This window comes from Chelonoidis abingdonii, chromosome 1 (assembly GCF_003597395.2).
Source record: "Chelonoidis abingdonii isolate Lonesome George chromosome 1, CheloAbing_2.0, whole genome shotgun sequence".
Taxonomy (NCBI): Eukaryota; Metazoa; Chordata; order Testudines; family Testudinidae; genus Chelonoidis; species Chelonoidis abingdonii.
In genome coordinates, this window is record NC_133769.1 from 147255692 (window position 1) to 147271242 (window position 15551).

Here is a 15551-nt window from a genome sequence, read left to right on the forward strand (position 1 = left end):
GCCACCTAAGTCTTGACACTGCCAAGTTGCTTGATACCTAACTCACACCTAAACTCGAGTGGGATTTAAAACAAGGAGTTTCACCTGTGGGGCCCAATCTGGTAGGCACACTCAGAAACATGGCCCAATTAATATTTAATTAGTTACACAAAGTGGAATAGCTTGAGCTGGAGAAATTGAGAGACTCCCCATCACAGAATACCCTAGACTCCAGTGGTTAGTACTCTCACCTGGAAGAGGAAGTCCTTGCTCAATAGCAGACAGAGGAGGGATTTGAACCCAAGCTCCCCACATCTTGAATCGGACAATTGGGCTACTGTATATAAGAAAGGTGGTGCCATCTCCTCATTTTTTCTAGTGAAGGGACAGGCCTGGCTTAAGAACTTAACTCCAGGTGATGGTTCACAGCTGTGAATCCCCAGTGGAAGAAAGCACCTCACTATAGCCTGGAGTTAGGTGCCTAAGTCTTTTTGAGGAGCCAGAGCTTAGGCAGGAGCAGTGCCAGGGTTTCTTGCGCCCTAGGCAGAATTGGGGGGGGGGGACAGCATTTTGTGCGCTCCCCATGGGGTGCGTGGGAGCTTCCAGTTTTGCTTCTGTCGCACTGCCAAAGAAAGACCCTCTGCCAAAATGCCGCAGGCGACAGCGGCAGTCATTGCCGAAACATCGGTGGTAGCTCAATTGCCTGCCGCTGTTTTCTGCGGCACGTGGGCGGAGGTCCTTCTTTAGCGGCGCAACAGCAGCGGAACCTGAAGCTCCCGCGCGCCCTGTGGGGAGAGCGCAAAATGCCACCCCCTGAATCCTGGCGCCCTAGGCGATAGCGTAGGGTCACCTAATGGAAGCACCAGCCCTGAGCTTAGGCCACATACATTTCCACCTGGCTATAGTTGGCAGCTATCCGCTCACCTTGCTGGCTTTTGTGAATCCATCTGTTAGGTGCTTAGCTCCAGGAGCAGTCCTATCCATGTTGCCAGCCAATGTGAAATGTTTTTGAGAGCACTCTGTCTCCTCGATCCCCTAGCTGAGCAGTGAAAGGGTGCAAGGCAGAAGGCCAGCCAATCAGAGCAGAGCAAAAAAAAGATGAGCAACAAAATAGTATGGCGCGCTCTGGAAGCTGGCATCCAGGGGACCACCCTGCTCACCAGCCTTTAGAACTGTCCCTACCTAACTATCCACATTGATTCTAAAAGAAGCCTGGGCCTCTAACTCAAGCTGCAAATTCACACAGTGTCTAAAAATTAGGCATTGAAAAGCTGCTTGCTACAATGCCTAAGTCCCTCCTGAGAACCTACCACTAAGTGTCTAGGCCTGTTGTTGTTTTAATCCTTTTCTTCTCTGTTTGTTATGTTTCTATGAATACTTTGTTTTGACAAGGCTGTTCTCTGCCATTCATGTTCATAGTGTTTGCAGCTCTCAGTGGGCCAAGTCTATAGGAGGGCCAAAACCCAGCTGGACCTGTGAACAAACCCACACCTGTACTTCTCTGAGGGTACAATCCTGGAAAGAAATAATTATTAGGTAAGCAAGTGTTATTTGCCACCTAATTTGTACTCATACTGCATTAAACATCCAGGACAAGACCAGATCAAATATCAGTTTCATAAAAACACACATACACATAAATCCAGCAGCCTTCAGGACATAGGTGTAGGGTTTCTGATTCAAATCCTAGTCCCAGTTTCTTGCTTTCTTGGGTCAAGAGAAGGATGGAGACAGTATCCCAAGATCTGAAGTCCTAACCCTTCAAACATCTCTGATATGGGAACAGATTGGTCCAATTCTGTAAGGCAGATGGACAGACAAACTAGATGTATAGCTACTTAATCTCAAATTTTTGGCCTGAGACAGCTTTTCGGAAATTTCTTAGCCTAGACCAGGGGTAGGCAACCTATGGCACGTATGCCGAAGGCGGCACGCGAGCTCATTTTCAGTGGCATTCACACTGCCTGCGTCCTGGCCACTGGTCTGAGGGGGCTCTGCATTTTAATTTAATTTTAAATGAAGCTTCTTACACATTTTAAAAATCTTATTTACCTTACATACAACAGTAGTTTGGATATATAGTATAGACTTATAGAAAGAGACCTTCTAAAAACGTTCAAATGTATTACGGGCACATGAAACATTAAATTAGAGTGAATAAATGAAGACTCGGCACACCACTTCTGAAAGGTTGCCAAACCCTGGCCTAGACAGTGGGTATAATAGGCCTGGGAAAGCTAATCCATGCCTGCTCTCTGCCTCTTTCCATCCCTGCTCCACCCCTTCTCCAAAGCCCCGCCCGCCACTGCCTGGCTGAGTCTGTCTTCTCCTCCACTCCATTCCCTGCTCCTCCCCTGCGAGGCCCACACCACCCCCATCCCTCTTCTCTTCCTCCACCCCCAGTTAGCCCCCCTGCCTGCCACTCACTGTGTCCCTGTGGGCGGTGGGGCCCCCGCGGGGGAAGGAGGTGTGACTTAGAGGAGGGACACAGCAAGCAGCAGGCAGTGGAGACCTTGCTGGGTGGGAAGGGGAAACGTGGCAAGTGGCGGGGGCGGGGGGCAAGCAGAAGTGGAGGAAGGGGCGGGACCTGAGGTGAAGTGTAGGTGGGGTCACAAGCAGAAGAGGTGGGCCCACAAGCAGAATGGGTGAGACAGGGAGCTAACCTCTCCCAGGGGAAGCTTTGCTCACAGCCCATGTTTCTTAGGTTCCCTACGTTGCCAGTGGTTTCCAAAATCACAGGACTTTTAGTGCAACCAAAGTTATCAGTGCCCCCAAGTTGTGGTGCTGCAGCAGCCTCAGCCATGAAAGTGACATGAAGTGAATTGTACGGAGTAGAGAGATGTGTCTTTTCCAGACAGTATGGGGGGGAAAATATGTCTTGATTCATTAAGCCTCTAACCACCCTCTTGTCAGAATTCACTTAAAATTAGGGATAGATTCGTCTTTAAAACAATTACAAATTTAAAATTATTCAGTGTCACTTGTTTTTAAATGGAGCAGGAAATCAGGCATGCAGGTAGAATGGGAGCAAGAAACAGGAAATGTGGTGTCAGAGAAGAGGAACATCTCAGGCTTTTCAGTTTCCCAACTATTTCCAGTGATAAGTAGGAGGTGAGAGACAACTAAATGGACCAAAGATTTGATCATGTGGTATAGCAAGAGTCAGGACACAAGATTAGCTGAATTAATGGTTTGGTAGATACAACATAGCAAGAAGCACCAAATAGACCAATGGTTTGATCTGGTACTGCAAAGTCAGATGCCACACTAAATGCACTAGTGGCTTGATAGCTTCGTATGGGGCAGGAGGTATGACACTGCAGTATGTGAAAGGATGGTTTGCTACTCAGATGAGATGGGCCAAGGGACTGATATGGTGCAGTATGACCGACGAGGAAACGTTTTTATAGCTCCTGAGTCTCTCACTGTAAAAATCACATATACAACCCTTTGTGGGGGACTGCTTCCATCTACCCCACTGAGGGTGGGTGTGCGTCTGGGGGCTTGCCTGTCATATCCAGCTAACTAGATATTAAAGAGAAAAATAAACCTTTAGTTGAAATTAATGTGGCACATGAGCGTCAAGCCAGCGCAAACCCAGCTTCCCAGCATTTCCCCTCCCGATCCTGTTTTTCATGCCCTCTAAATCGTGAAACGCACATTTTATTGTGCGACGGAGCATATGAGGAGACCATTTGAGAGAAGAGATGATGAATGGAGAATATCAATTTTTAGTTTCCCGCTCTCACCCACTTGTTTTATTTTCCTTTTCCGCAGTTGGAGGCAGCAGACACGTGATACGACAGGAAGCGCGTGGCGCGGTGCGGGGAGAGGCGCGCGAGTTGGCGAAAAGCTGCTTTTCTGGGTCGCGCGGAGAAGCCGCAGCGGTGTGAGCGGCGCGAGCTCCGCGAGGGGGAGGGGTGAAGAAGACTGTTGGTTTGGGCGGGAAAGAGGGAGGGTAAGGCGCTCGCGGCCGTTTAAACTGGGGTATAAAACACCCCGCTCGCTGCAAGCGGAGGAGGTCCCGGGGTCTCTGTCCCGGGGCCGAGTAGCGGAGCCAGCCAGGCTGTCTCGGGGAGGGGTGATCGGGACCAGCGGGGGCGGGGAGTCTGTCTTCGGGGGCAGGCACGCGGGCGGCGGGTATTTAGGCTCAATGAGCCCATGTCGGGGCAGAGCCTGAGGCAAGGGGTTAGCAGGACCCTCCCGGTCTGGGAGGAGGCAGCTCAGAAGAGACGCTGCCCTGGGGACAGAGCTGCGGGTGGGGCTCAAGAGCTGCTGGGGGCGGCTGAAGGTGATGCTCAAGGTATTGTCCCTTTTTTGAATGGACTCTGTACATCTGTGGACAAATAAAGAATTGTGTCCCCCTGTTGCCAATTTGACCTTAAAGACCCGTCTCCTGTTGTATTTCATGTGTATGGTATGAGATAACTGGGTCCGTGGAGGGGGGGAAGCAGTGGATGTGTTATTCCTTGGTTTTAGCAAAGCTTTTGATACAGTCTCCCACAGTATTCTTGCCAGCAAGTTAAAGAAATGTGGGCTGGATGAATGGACTATAAGGTGGATAGAAAGCTGGCTAGATTGTTGGGCTCAGAGGCTAGAGAGCAATGGCTCAATGTCTAGTTGGCAGCCGGTATCAAGCAAAGTGACCCAGGGTCAGTCCTGGGGCCAGTTTTGTTCAACATCTTCATTAATGATCTGGAGGATGGTGTGGATTGCACCCTCACCAAATTTGCAGATGATACTAAACTGGGAGGCGTGGTAGATACTCTGGAGTATAGGGATAGGATACAGAAGGACCTAGACAAATTAGAGGATTGGGAAAAAGAAATCTGATGAGGTTCAATAAGGACAAGTGCAGAGTCCTGCACTTAAGATAGAAGAATCCCATTCACTGTTACAGACTGGGGACCAAATGGCTGTGAAGCAGTTCTGCAGAAAAGGACCCAGGAGTTACAGTGGACCAGAAGCTGGATATGAGTCAACAATGTGCCCTTGTTGCCAAGAAGGCTAATGGCATTTTGGGCTGTATAAGTAGGGGCGTTGGCGGCAGATCAAAGCACGTGATCATTCACCTCTATTCGACATTGGTGAGGTCTCATCTGGAGTACTGTGTCCAGTTTTGGGCCCTGCACTACAAGAAGGATGTGGAAAAATTGGAAAGAGTCCAGCAGAGGGTAACCAAAATGACTAGGGGGCTGGAGCACATGACTTATGAGGAGAGGCTGAGGGAACTGGGATTGTTTAGTCTGCAGAAGAGAAGAATGAGGGGGGATTTGATAGCTGCTTTCAGCTAGCTGAAAGGGGGTTCCCAATAGGGTGGATCTAGACTGTTCTCACTGGTGGTAGATGACAGAACAAGGAGTAATGGTCTCAAGTTGCAGTGGGGCAGGTTTCAGTTGGATATTAGAAAAAACTTTCACTAGGAGAGTGGTGAAGCACTGGAATGGTTTACCTAGGAGGGTGGTAGAATCTCCTTCCTTAGAGGTTTTTAAGGTCCGGCTTGACAAAGCCCTGGCAGGGATGATTTAGTTGGGGATTTTTCCTGCTTTGAGCAGGGGGTTGGACTAGATGACCTCCTGAGGTCCCTTCCAACCCTGATAGTCTATGACTCTATGTTGGGGCGCTCTGCTCGAACACCAGGGTCTTTGCAGGATTGGGGCCCAATTCTTTACAGCTTCCTGTGTCTTAAAAGCGGTGTAAGATGATGAATGAATGCAAACAGCACCTCGTATTGTGGAACAGACGAGGGTCTGTGTTCTGTTACAAGCAGGGCTTTGAGACGAATCTCTCAGTATCCAGGCTTCCTCATGAAATTTGCATGTGGTGGCCTGGCTGCAATAAGCATCAGGGGTCTGGGTTTAGGCTGGAAATCTTACCTTTTCCTTAAAATGCTTTTAAATCTCATGGGGAAAATTGTCTTCCTTATTGACAATATTTATTCAATAAATATTGAATAAGGAAGACAATATTCAAGGAATATTGAAGCTAGAAAAATATGCCCACCAAATGTAACTCAGAAATTACCAGAAAAAAAAAACCCACCACCAAAATGCACAACTCAACATCAGAGCTACATATAATTAGTTCAATATTTTGGACTCACCTGCTCCCCCGTAGAACTTTTCACAAAAGTCCCTAGGATCACAATTGGCTAGTACCAACATTTTGAAACCTGATTGCCTGAAGTTAAGTATCTAAATCTGTATTTCAGCACCTAAACAAATCACCTGATTTTCAGGAGATGAGCTTCTGCTAAGGTCAGTGAATAGTGGAGGCTCAGCATCTCTAAAAATCAGGCTATTTATGTTGGTGCCCAGATAAGGTATATAAGTGCCTAACTTTTGACATTCAAGTTTGGTTTTAGTGTATTGGCAGAGATTTTACATCTTTCAGTGAAGCATCAGGTATTGGCAAGTGCCAAAGCAGGTGGATGAAGAACCAGTCCAGGATAGCAGAAGATTAGAAACAATCTGCTAATGGTCTGATTTAGTACAGTGACTTATAAAGTTCACAAAGAGCATGGGCTTGAGCCGGCAGGCTATTGATCTTTGTGTCCAAAACTTCTATTGATCTGAAAGTGAATTGAAAGTGCTAGGCAACACACCAGAGTCACACAGCATCGTCCAGGCTCTAAATGAATTTAGCAAGTGAATCTAGGATATTTAATTTTACATATCTTATTAGGGGTACAACTTAAAATGTTACTTTCCTCTTATTATGAAAAAGTTTTATTTCCTTACTCTCCACTCCTCCCAACTGCCCCACTCTTGCTTTTCTTGTAGATGGCCAAATCTGAACCTCGGGAAAGAAACTATGACAACATGGTAAAAATGCTGGAGGACTTAAACAGAGATTTAGAAAAACTTCTGGAAGAAATGGAGAAACTATCAGGTGTGACTTTTTTCTGGGGAGGATATAGATTTGCTGCTAGAGGATGAAGGCATTACAGCAGTGCATAGAAATAATAATAGTAAACATGCAAGAGTGGAGGAGAGTAGACTTTAAACTTCTCTGTGTAGCAGAAATATAAGAGGAGAAAGATTGAGATCTACTAATCTGTTAATGAGATTGAGTTCTACTAATGACACAATGTATTAAACTGAGGGATGTGTCTGGTGGAGAACATCAGTACGTGAAATCCTTAGTTACTACAGACAGTGGTTAAATGTCTGCAGAAACAGACTGGTCATATTTAACATAATTAGTAATCTGAAAGGCGTTTATGAGCTCAGCTCATAAATGAAATTCAAAGATAATACTAAAGTGGGAGGAGTTGGTAGTGAGAACAGAAAATAATACAAAAGAATTTACAGAGCTTAAAAACATAATTAGAACATAAACATAGATTCAGTTTGGAAAAACGTTGGAAGAACTGGTACCTCCAGGATCAGAGAATGGCAAACACTGATTATCCAACAGGGAAAATAAAAGATGAATTTAATCTCAATTTTGTATGCATAATGGGAAGGGATTTAGATAAATCTTTCCGCACATTTTTATGACTTCTTTCTAGATTTCCCTGTAGCCTTCTCTTCAAACAATGCAAGCTACAGCATCTTAGCCAGTCATCATAGATAAGGTGCTTGTCTATGCTTACATTGTCAATTCTGGAAAATGCTAGTAGTTTAAGTGTTAAATTACTTACGCACTAGAATGGACATAACCAATGAGCAGAGGTGCCGCCCAGTCAAGGACCAGACTTAGAGCTGAGCTTGTCTCAGCAGAAAGTCACGCTTTAAACTCATCTTAGATACTCGAAAGTGAAATATGGGGGGATTTCCTCCACCAATATGCCTGTGCATGTGTCTTTATTATAAGGTCATGTGGTTTGTAAATAGAGTCACTTATGCAAATGATGATTTGTTACCACAAGGTTGTTACTGAGCACAGAACTGCATATGCTATTTTGTTAGTTATTGCATAGCTTCCCTAAATCACATATATTAATTTTTCAGTGTGCACGGAATACTGATTCTTAACCTTCACATCTTCAGAAAAGCAAGATCACACATTTGCCTACCTCCAGTCCTCAAACTCCACTGACTGCTAGAGCTGGAGAAATACTGCAAAAAATAAAATAAAAAAATCTTTCAGCAAATATTCATTTACATTTATATCAAATTTGCTCATAATATGTTTGTATCCATTGTGCCCATTCTCTTCAGATATTCCAGTGAATGAATTTATTGAAAGGGATGTTTACAGAAGCATAAAATTTTAAGTGGGTTTTAAAGAATATTTGTGGAAAGTGAATTTCAGATTTGTAAACATGAATATCACCACCAGATTCCAAGGTCTTGTCTACACTAGACGTTTCCTTCAATTTTCTTACAGCTGCAGCACCAGTAGTAGCAAAACTAGGAACATGAGTGTAGAAATGCTTGGTTCCAACATTTTAACTCCATAGTATTTTGAAACAGTCTGTATAAAAGTAGCTATAAAGATTTATTGATATGCTCATGAGCACTGGTGGATGTGAATTGTTTCTCATTGTAGGACTGCTTGTGAGGTGGTGGGCAGTTTGTCCCGATTTACGTGGTATTATTGGTGAATGCTTAACTGATTATCAGAGGATTCCTAACAGTAGTTTAACAAATTTATTTGGGCATAAGCTTTCGTGGGTAAAAAACTCACTTCTTCAGATGCATAGAGTGAAAATTACAGATGCAGGCATTATTATACTGCATCTGTAATTTTCACTCCATCCATCTAAAGAAGTGGGCTTTTTACCCACAAAAGCCTATGCCCAAATACATTTGTTAGTCTTTAAGGTGCCACTGGACTCCTCCTTGTTTTTGTGGATATAGACTAACACAGCTACCCCTCTGATACTTAATAGTAGTTTGTTAGTGTAGGCTGCCCAGATACTTGGAGCTGTTCACATTGGTTTGATATTGTGGGACTGATTAGGAAAGATGGAGTTGTGCAAACTGATTTGTTACTGCAGGTTTACTTGTGAGCACTGAGCTGAGTTTGCTTTTTGGCTATTATTAGAGCTAGTTAGAATTTTCCAACTGAACTTCTTCTGTCAAAAAATACCAATTCATCAAAAGCAAAATGTAGAAACTGTCCATTTCAATGGAATTTTGTTTCAAAAGAAAATTTGAAACAGTGTTTTGGTAAGGTTGAAACATTATATTTCAGCCTTTTCAGAACAGAATGGTTTGATTTTCCATTTTGAAATGACATTTCATATCAGTGTTTTAAATTTGATATAATGCAAAATGAAAAAAAATCAAAGTTGGAACAAAACATTTTGATTGACTCAATTTTTTAATTGCATTTCATGAGAAATTTCATTTTTTGTTTAGTTTTCACTCTATTTTGTAATAGAAAAAAATCCAAAATTGCAGATTTTTCTGTGAACAGAAAAAATCACTTTCCACCCTGCTCAGTTTATTACATTGTAGAAACACTCAGCCAAGGATTAGAACTGGTACCCATTCATTCCCACTACTGTTCCCATGAATATCAATTATTTCCCTGCTATCTGCCATCCCAACATTGCTGAATTTCTAATATCTGTTGGTTGGGTTGTTTCAGTGCAGGCAACCTGGATGGCATATGATATGGTGGTAATGCGAACCAACCCAGACTTGGCCAACTCCATGAGGCGACTGGAAGATGCGTTCCTGAACTGCAAAGAAGAGATGGAAAAGAACTGGCAAGAGATGCTGAAGGAAACTAAAGGCACTGAACAAAAACAGGAATAAACAGTCCTCATATCTGTCGGTGAAAGTGCAACAGGAGATCATTTCAGACTCATTTTTTTCAGTCATAAAATATCTACAGATGCCTTACAAATGGATTATCTTCTAGTTTATTAGGCATTATTGTTGTGACTATATATACACAAATGTGTTCTGCCAAATACATGTATTGTTGAAACAAAAGTTAATGTCTCTGTTTTTATCTATTCTTATCCTATGATTTTAGGCATAGTATTATAATTATATTAATTCTATTATATTTATCATATATACAACTGATCTTTTTTGATATCTTCCTGGAGGATCCCAATCTGATTTACAAATTGTAGATTTAGAAATATCTTTGCCGTCTTCTAAAAAGCAGATGCTTCCGCAATGGAACACAGCATTATTTTGCTTTAGCAACTGGCCTTAGGAAGAAAAACAAAGAGCGATTTCTCCAGTTGAAAGAACAGATACAATTCCAGATTGACCCAATATGGTTCAATATGGGATTGCAGAGTTGCATTGTTATGTTCAGACATCTATATTTATTTCATAGTGTTTCTTTGACTTTTTAAATCTTTTCTATGCATTGTTTCTCAAAATTGTCCCAGAAAGAAAGCTGTTTTAATCCTCTCTCTGTTGTAAAGAAGTTGTATGTGTTTTTACTGTGAGAATTGTATGGTGCTTGATGGCGACTGTGTTGAATTATTTCAATTTTCTTACCATAGTGGAAAATATTCTGTAAGGTGCAGACTGTGGTGCAGTCTGCACTTGACAATCTGGGCAGGTCCTCTGGAGCAGAGGAAACCAAATAAGCCACATTCAAAGGCATTGATTTCCTGCTGCAATGAGATTCTGCGGTACAGCAGGTTACAAAAAATTATGCCTTTTTCAGATGTAGTCAACATGTGAGCTAACAGCGCTACCTAGTGACCAGCAGCCAACAAGTAAATAAATGCTTTAGCACTGGTGAAAGGCTACGCTGATAGGGGATTTCATTCTCTAGGACTATCAGAAATCAGTCAGTCTCTCTGCCAAGCTTCTTTTCTATTTTACATTCCTATCAGTTTGTCTGGTATGATTGTAAATATACGAGGTGATGGGGCTTGCCCACATTTCCATTGAAGAAGCTATTATCTAAACCAAAGTGGGCAAACTTTTTGGCCTGAGAGCCACATCAGGGTTCCGAAACTGTGTGGAGGCCTGGGCAGGGAAGGCTGTGCCTCCCAAAACAGCCTGGCTCCCACCCCCATCCACTGTCTCCCACTTCCTGCCCCCTGACTGCCCCCCTCAGAACCCCTGACCCATCCAACCCCCCTTGCTCCTTGTCCCCTGACTGCCCCATCCCGGGACCTCCTGCCCCTAACTCCCCCCCTGACTCAACCCCTATTCAACCCCCCGCTCCCTGTCCCCTGACTGCCCCACCCCCTATCCACACCCCTGCCCCCTGACAGGCCCCCCGGGACTCCCACACTTATCCAACCTATCCCCCACTGTTCCCCATCCCTTGACCATCCCCACCCCAGAACCTCCGCCCCATCCAACCACCCCCTGCTCCCTGGCCTCTGACCACCCCTGAGACCCTCTGCCCCTTATCCAACCCCCCCCACACACACACACACTCCCCGTCCCCTTACCATGCCGCTCAGAGCACCAGGACTGGCAGCTGTGCTACCCGGCCAGAGCCAGCCAGTCTAGCGCACTGGGGTAGGCTGCCGGCTCTTGCAGTCCCACTGCCCAGAGCACTGGCAGCATGGCAAGCTGAAGCTGCATGGGTGGGGCAGGGGGGGGGAGAGAGCAGGAGAGAGTCTGGGGGCTAGCCTCCCCAGCGGGGAGTTCAAGGGCCAGGCAAGAGGGTCCCACTAGCCACAGCTTGCCCGCCTCTGATCTAAACCATCTCAACATCATAAAGATTTCCCTAATATTAAGAATGAATTTTTCTTTGGACCTACGTGTTGATCTTAGGGAGCAAGTGTTTACATCACCAAAACCAACAGCATTAGTATTAACTATCTCCCGTGTTGTCAATATTGGCCAGGAGGCCACACAAATTAACTGCCTTTCTACCGCTTGAAATGGTCTTCATTCCAGGTCTAGGTAGGAACATAATGACAGGGCAGTGGAGCAAGTTAGCACTACTACACTTATCCTATGTATAAACAGAGAATTTTCGTTTTTAGCGTTGGCCTGGACTTTTCACCAGCATTAAGTTCACTTATGTTTTAATTCAGTGTTAAAAAATCCTCAGAACCTCTGAACTTAGCTACAAGTTTAGGAACGTCCTGGATTCTGTGTGTCTTCTATTTTCTGTCTGACCTTATGACCAGATTGGTAAGTGTTCAGCATGCGCAACTGGGTACAGATTTTCAAAATAGCTCAGTTTCCATTTAGGCACCTAAATGAAGTGGCCAGTTTTCACAAAATCATTTCACCACAGCAGTCAGGGCACCATTTGGGGGGATGGGAGGGCTCTAGCTCCCCTTCCCTGTGAGTTTTGTACCTGAGGTCTGCTCACAACACATAGCCTAGCCCCAGAGAGAGTTCTCAACTGCAACACAGCTTGAGTGTGATACCTGATGAGTTCTGTACTGCTCCCAGCTTCTGCCTTTTTGGCAGGGAGTTTGTTTATAAACAGAAGCAGGATGATTAAGTTAACAAAAGACTTAAGGATAGCTAGATGATCCTTAAAGCTGTGCCAGGCACTCCAGTTAAAAGATAGGAAACAAAGGGTAGAAATGAATGGAGAGAAGTAAATAGTGGCATCCCCCCGGGGGTCTGTACTGGGACAGTACTGTTCAACATATACACAAATGACCTGGAAAAGGAGGTAACCAGTGAGGTGGCAAAATTTGCCAATGATACAAAATTACTCAAGATAATTAAGTCCAAAGCTGATTGCAAAGAGTTGCAAAAGGATCTCACAAAACTGAGTGGCTGGGCAACACAATAGCAGATGAAATTCAGTGTTGATAAATGTGAAGTAATGCACATGGCAAAATATAATCCCAACTATACATATAAAATAATGAGGTCTAAATTAGGTGTTACTCATCAAGAAAGAGATCTTGGAGTCATTGTGAATAGTTCTCTGAAAATATCTGCTCAATGTGCAATGACAATCAAAAAAGCTAACAAACAGAACACTGGGAATCATTACGAAAGGGATAGATAAGACAGTAAATACCATATTGCCGCTATATAAATCTACGGTACACCCACATACTGAATACTGTGTGCAGATTTGGTCACCCCATCACCAAAAAGATATATTGGATTTGGAAAAGGTATACAGCAGGGCAATAGAAATGATTAGGGTTATGTAACAGCTTCTATCTGAGGAGAGATTAAAAAGACTGGGAGTTTTCAGCTTGGAAAAGAGATGACTAAGGGGGACTATGATAGAGGGCTATAAAATCATGAATGGTGTGGAAAAATTGAATAAGGAAATGTTTACTCCTTCACATACCACAAAAACCTGGGGTCACCCAATAAAATGAACAGGGAGCAGATTTAAAAGAAAAAAAAGTATTTCTTCACAGTCAACCAGTGGAACTCTTTGCCAGGGGATGTTGTGAAGGCCAAAACTATAACAAGGTTAAAAAAAAAAAACTAGATAAGTTCATGGAGTATAGGTCCAACAATGGCTATTAGCCAGGCTATTAGCCTTCAACACCATGTTCTGCATCCCTAGCCTCTGTTTGCCAGAAGCTGGGAGTGGGTGACGGGATGAATCACTTGATGATTGCCTGTTCTGTTCATTCCCTCTGGAGCACCTGGTATTGGCTACTGTCGGAAGACAGGATACTGGGCTAGATGGATCACTTGTCTTACTCAGTATGGCCATTCTGTTCTTATATAGAAACCAGATGTCTCTGTCCCTCTTCCCCCACTGTAACCCACTAGACACCACTCCCCTCCTAGTGCTGAGATAGAACCCAGAAGTCCTGACGTAGTCTCTCTACAGAGTTAGTAACAAAGTAAGAATAAACATTTAAATTTTAATCACCACCAGTGTCCCTTAAGTGACTTGCCACAAGATGTCAGAACATGTTGGTATTAGGGCTGAGGGGGTCTAATATTTATTTTCCTTCCTTTTATATAGGAATTAGATACAGTGCTCCTGTCAGCTAATTGCTAAGTTATCTCACAAAAAAAACTAGAGTTTTCAAGTGCCTAAGTAGTACCTGGAATCATAGTTAAAGTTGCGCCCCTTCAAAAAAAAATCTGAAATGGCACCCCTGCCAGCAGTTCCACTGAGAACAATGGAAACTGCTTGGTTCTGAGTTTTTTTTGAAAATTTGGCCCTTAATTCATCAGAAACTTCTCTGTGAGATTCACTGGAGTCACCTGTGGTACTCAACTGAATTATAATTATGCCAGCTTGCCAGGTGAAGTTCTGCTGCCTGTCAGGATAGGAGAGTCAGACTGAATGAAAGGTACAGAGATTTTTGTGTCCTCTTACTATGGCGAAATTAGAGAATATAATCACAAAAGGAGTGGGGTATCTGGTAGCATTTTTTCAGTCCTGAACTCCTGGGATTTTACTACTGCAACTCTCAGGATTTTGGAGAACAGGGTGTGAGAAATAGCAACATGCATGCTTTTTAAAGCTCTACTTTCTTCCTTGAGTAGCAGTACCAAGTTCGTCTCCAGGTACTAAAGACTGGGGACCTGCAGGGTCCCTCTCAGCACCACAAGTTACTTTCTCTCCTGTCAGCACAGGACTATCTCTTTCCATTTTCACACCTGCACAGTCTCTCAGGGTGCCCCACCCAGATAGCAAACATTGTAAAATGTCTTCGGTACCTCCTCACCTAATGCCAGAGAGCAGAACAATAGTGAGCCATCACCAAGAGGTACTGGAACAGCTCAGAACTTCCTAGCTATTCTGCCAGCAAGGCCTGGTCTACACTAGGGGGCGGGGTTGATGTAAGATACGCAACTTCAGCTAAGTGAATAGCGTAGCTGAAGTCGAAGTACCTTATTTTGACTTACCTCCTGTCCTCACAGCACGGGATTGATGGCCGTGGCTCCTCCTGTCAACTCCACTACCGCAGCTCGCTCTGGTGGAGTTCCAGAGTCGACGGGAGCGCGTTCGGGGATCAATATATCGCATCTAGATGAGACTCAATATATCGATCCCCGATAAACTGATCGCTACCCACCGATCCAGCAGGTAGTGTAGACATACCCCAAGACTCTGAAGAGGCCAGACTTCTGCAGGGTTCTGTCTTGGTACCAGATAACAGAACTGTACTGAGTTAGCTGGGGGAAGGAACAGTACCATTCAGATCTCCCCACCTGGGGTTTCTCCAGGGTCAAATCCAAACACGCACATGAAAGAAAAAGAAATGAGCACTGATCAGCCCTGTACAGTAGCATGACAAGTGCCAGGCTTCAAGGTCCCCTCTCTTCTAGACCAATGTTAAGAAAGAGTACTGACATATTTTCAGGTGTTGAATTATCAGTTATGCTCAGGCAGGGTATAATCCAATGGGTTTAGCCATGACTTTCCAGAAAATATTATCACATTTGGACTAGGCATGATAGAACTTAGTATAACAGGGTAGATGAATTCTAGACCTATGGTGTTTTCAATCCTGAAAAGTTGGATTTGTCCATATGGCACATCCTAGCTCAGTGGTTTGAGTATTGGCCTGCTAAACCCAGGGTTCTGAGTTCAATCCTTGAAGGGGCCAGCTGGGGATTAGTCCTGCTTTGAGCAGGGGATTGGACTAGATGATCTCCTGAGGTCCCTTCCAACCCTAATAATCTATGAACTCATAATCCTATATAGCAAGACAGATTTTCTCTCCTTTGGTGTCTGTTTTAACATGAAAGAATCAACTAGCTTGTTGTGGAGACTGTGGGATTTTA

General features: G+C 44.1%; 1 protein-coding gene across 2 annotated transcripts; it reads left to right on the plus strand.

Moving 5' to 3' along the window:
• The first annotated feature begins 3839 nt into the window (after window positions 1–3839).
• On the plus strand, window positions 3840–9877 carry SYCE3 (synaptonemal complex central element protein 3). Of its 2 annotated transcripts, none has more exons than XM_032767874.2 (3): window positions 3840–3937; window positions 6762–6870; window positions 9523–9877. In XM_032767874.2, the coding sequence occupies exons 2-3, from the start codon at window positions 6762–6764 to the stop codon at window positions 9690–9692; spliced, it is 279 nt and encodes a 92-aa protein (XP_032623765.1). In that variant the 5' UTR covers window positions 3840–3937; the 3' UTR covers window positions 9693–9877. The 2 variants fall into 2 exon arrangements, with proteins under 2 accessions (XP_032623765.1, XP_032623766.2); XM_032767875.2 differs by lacking the exon at window positions 3840–3937 and adding an exon at window positions 4884–5153.
• The last annotated feature ends 5674 nt before the right edge of the window (window positions 9878–15551 follow it).

What these genes read in the sequence shown, in the direction of transcription:
- SYCE3 (XM_032767875.2), top strand. Translation starts at nt 4,953, where the DNA reads ATGAGTCAACAATGTGCCCTTGTTGCCAAGAAGGCTAATGGCATTTTG. An exon ending in TGGAAAGAGTCCAGCAGAGG is followed by an intron (nt 5,154 to 6,761) that starts GTAACCAAAATG and finishes CTTTTCTTGTAG; the next exon opens with ATGGCCAAATCTGAACCTCG. An exon ending in AGAAATGGAGAAACTATCAG is followed by an intron (nt 6,871 to 9,522) that starts GTGTGACTTTTT and finishes GGGTTGTTTCAG; the next exon opens with TGCAGGCAACCTGGATGGCA.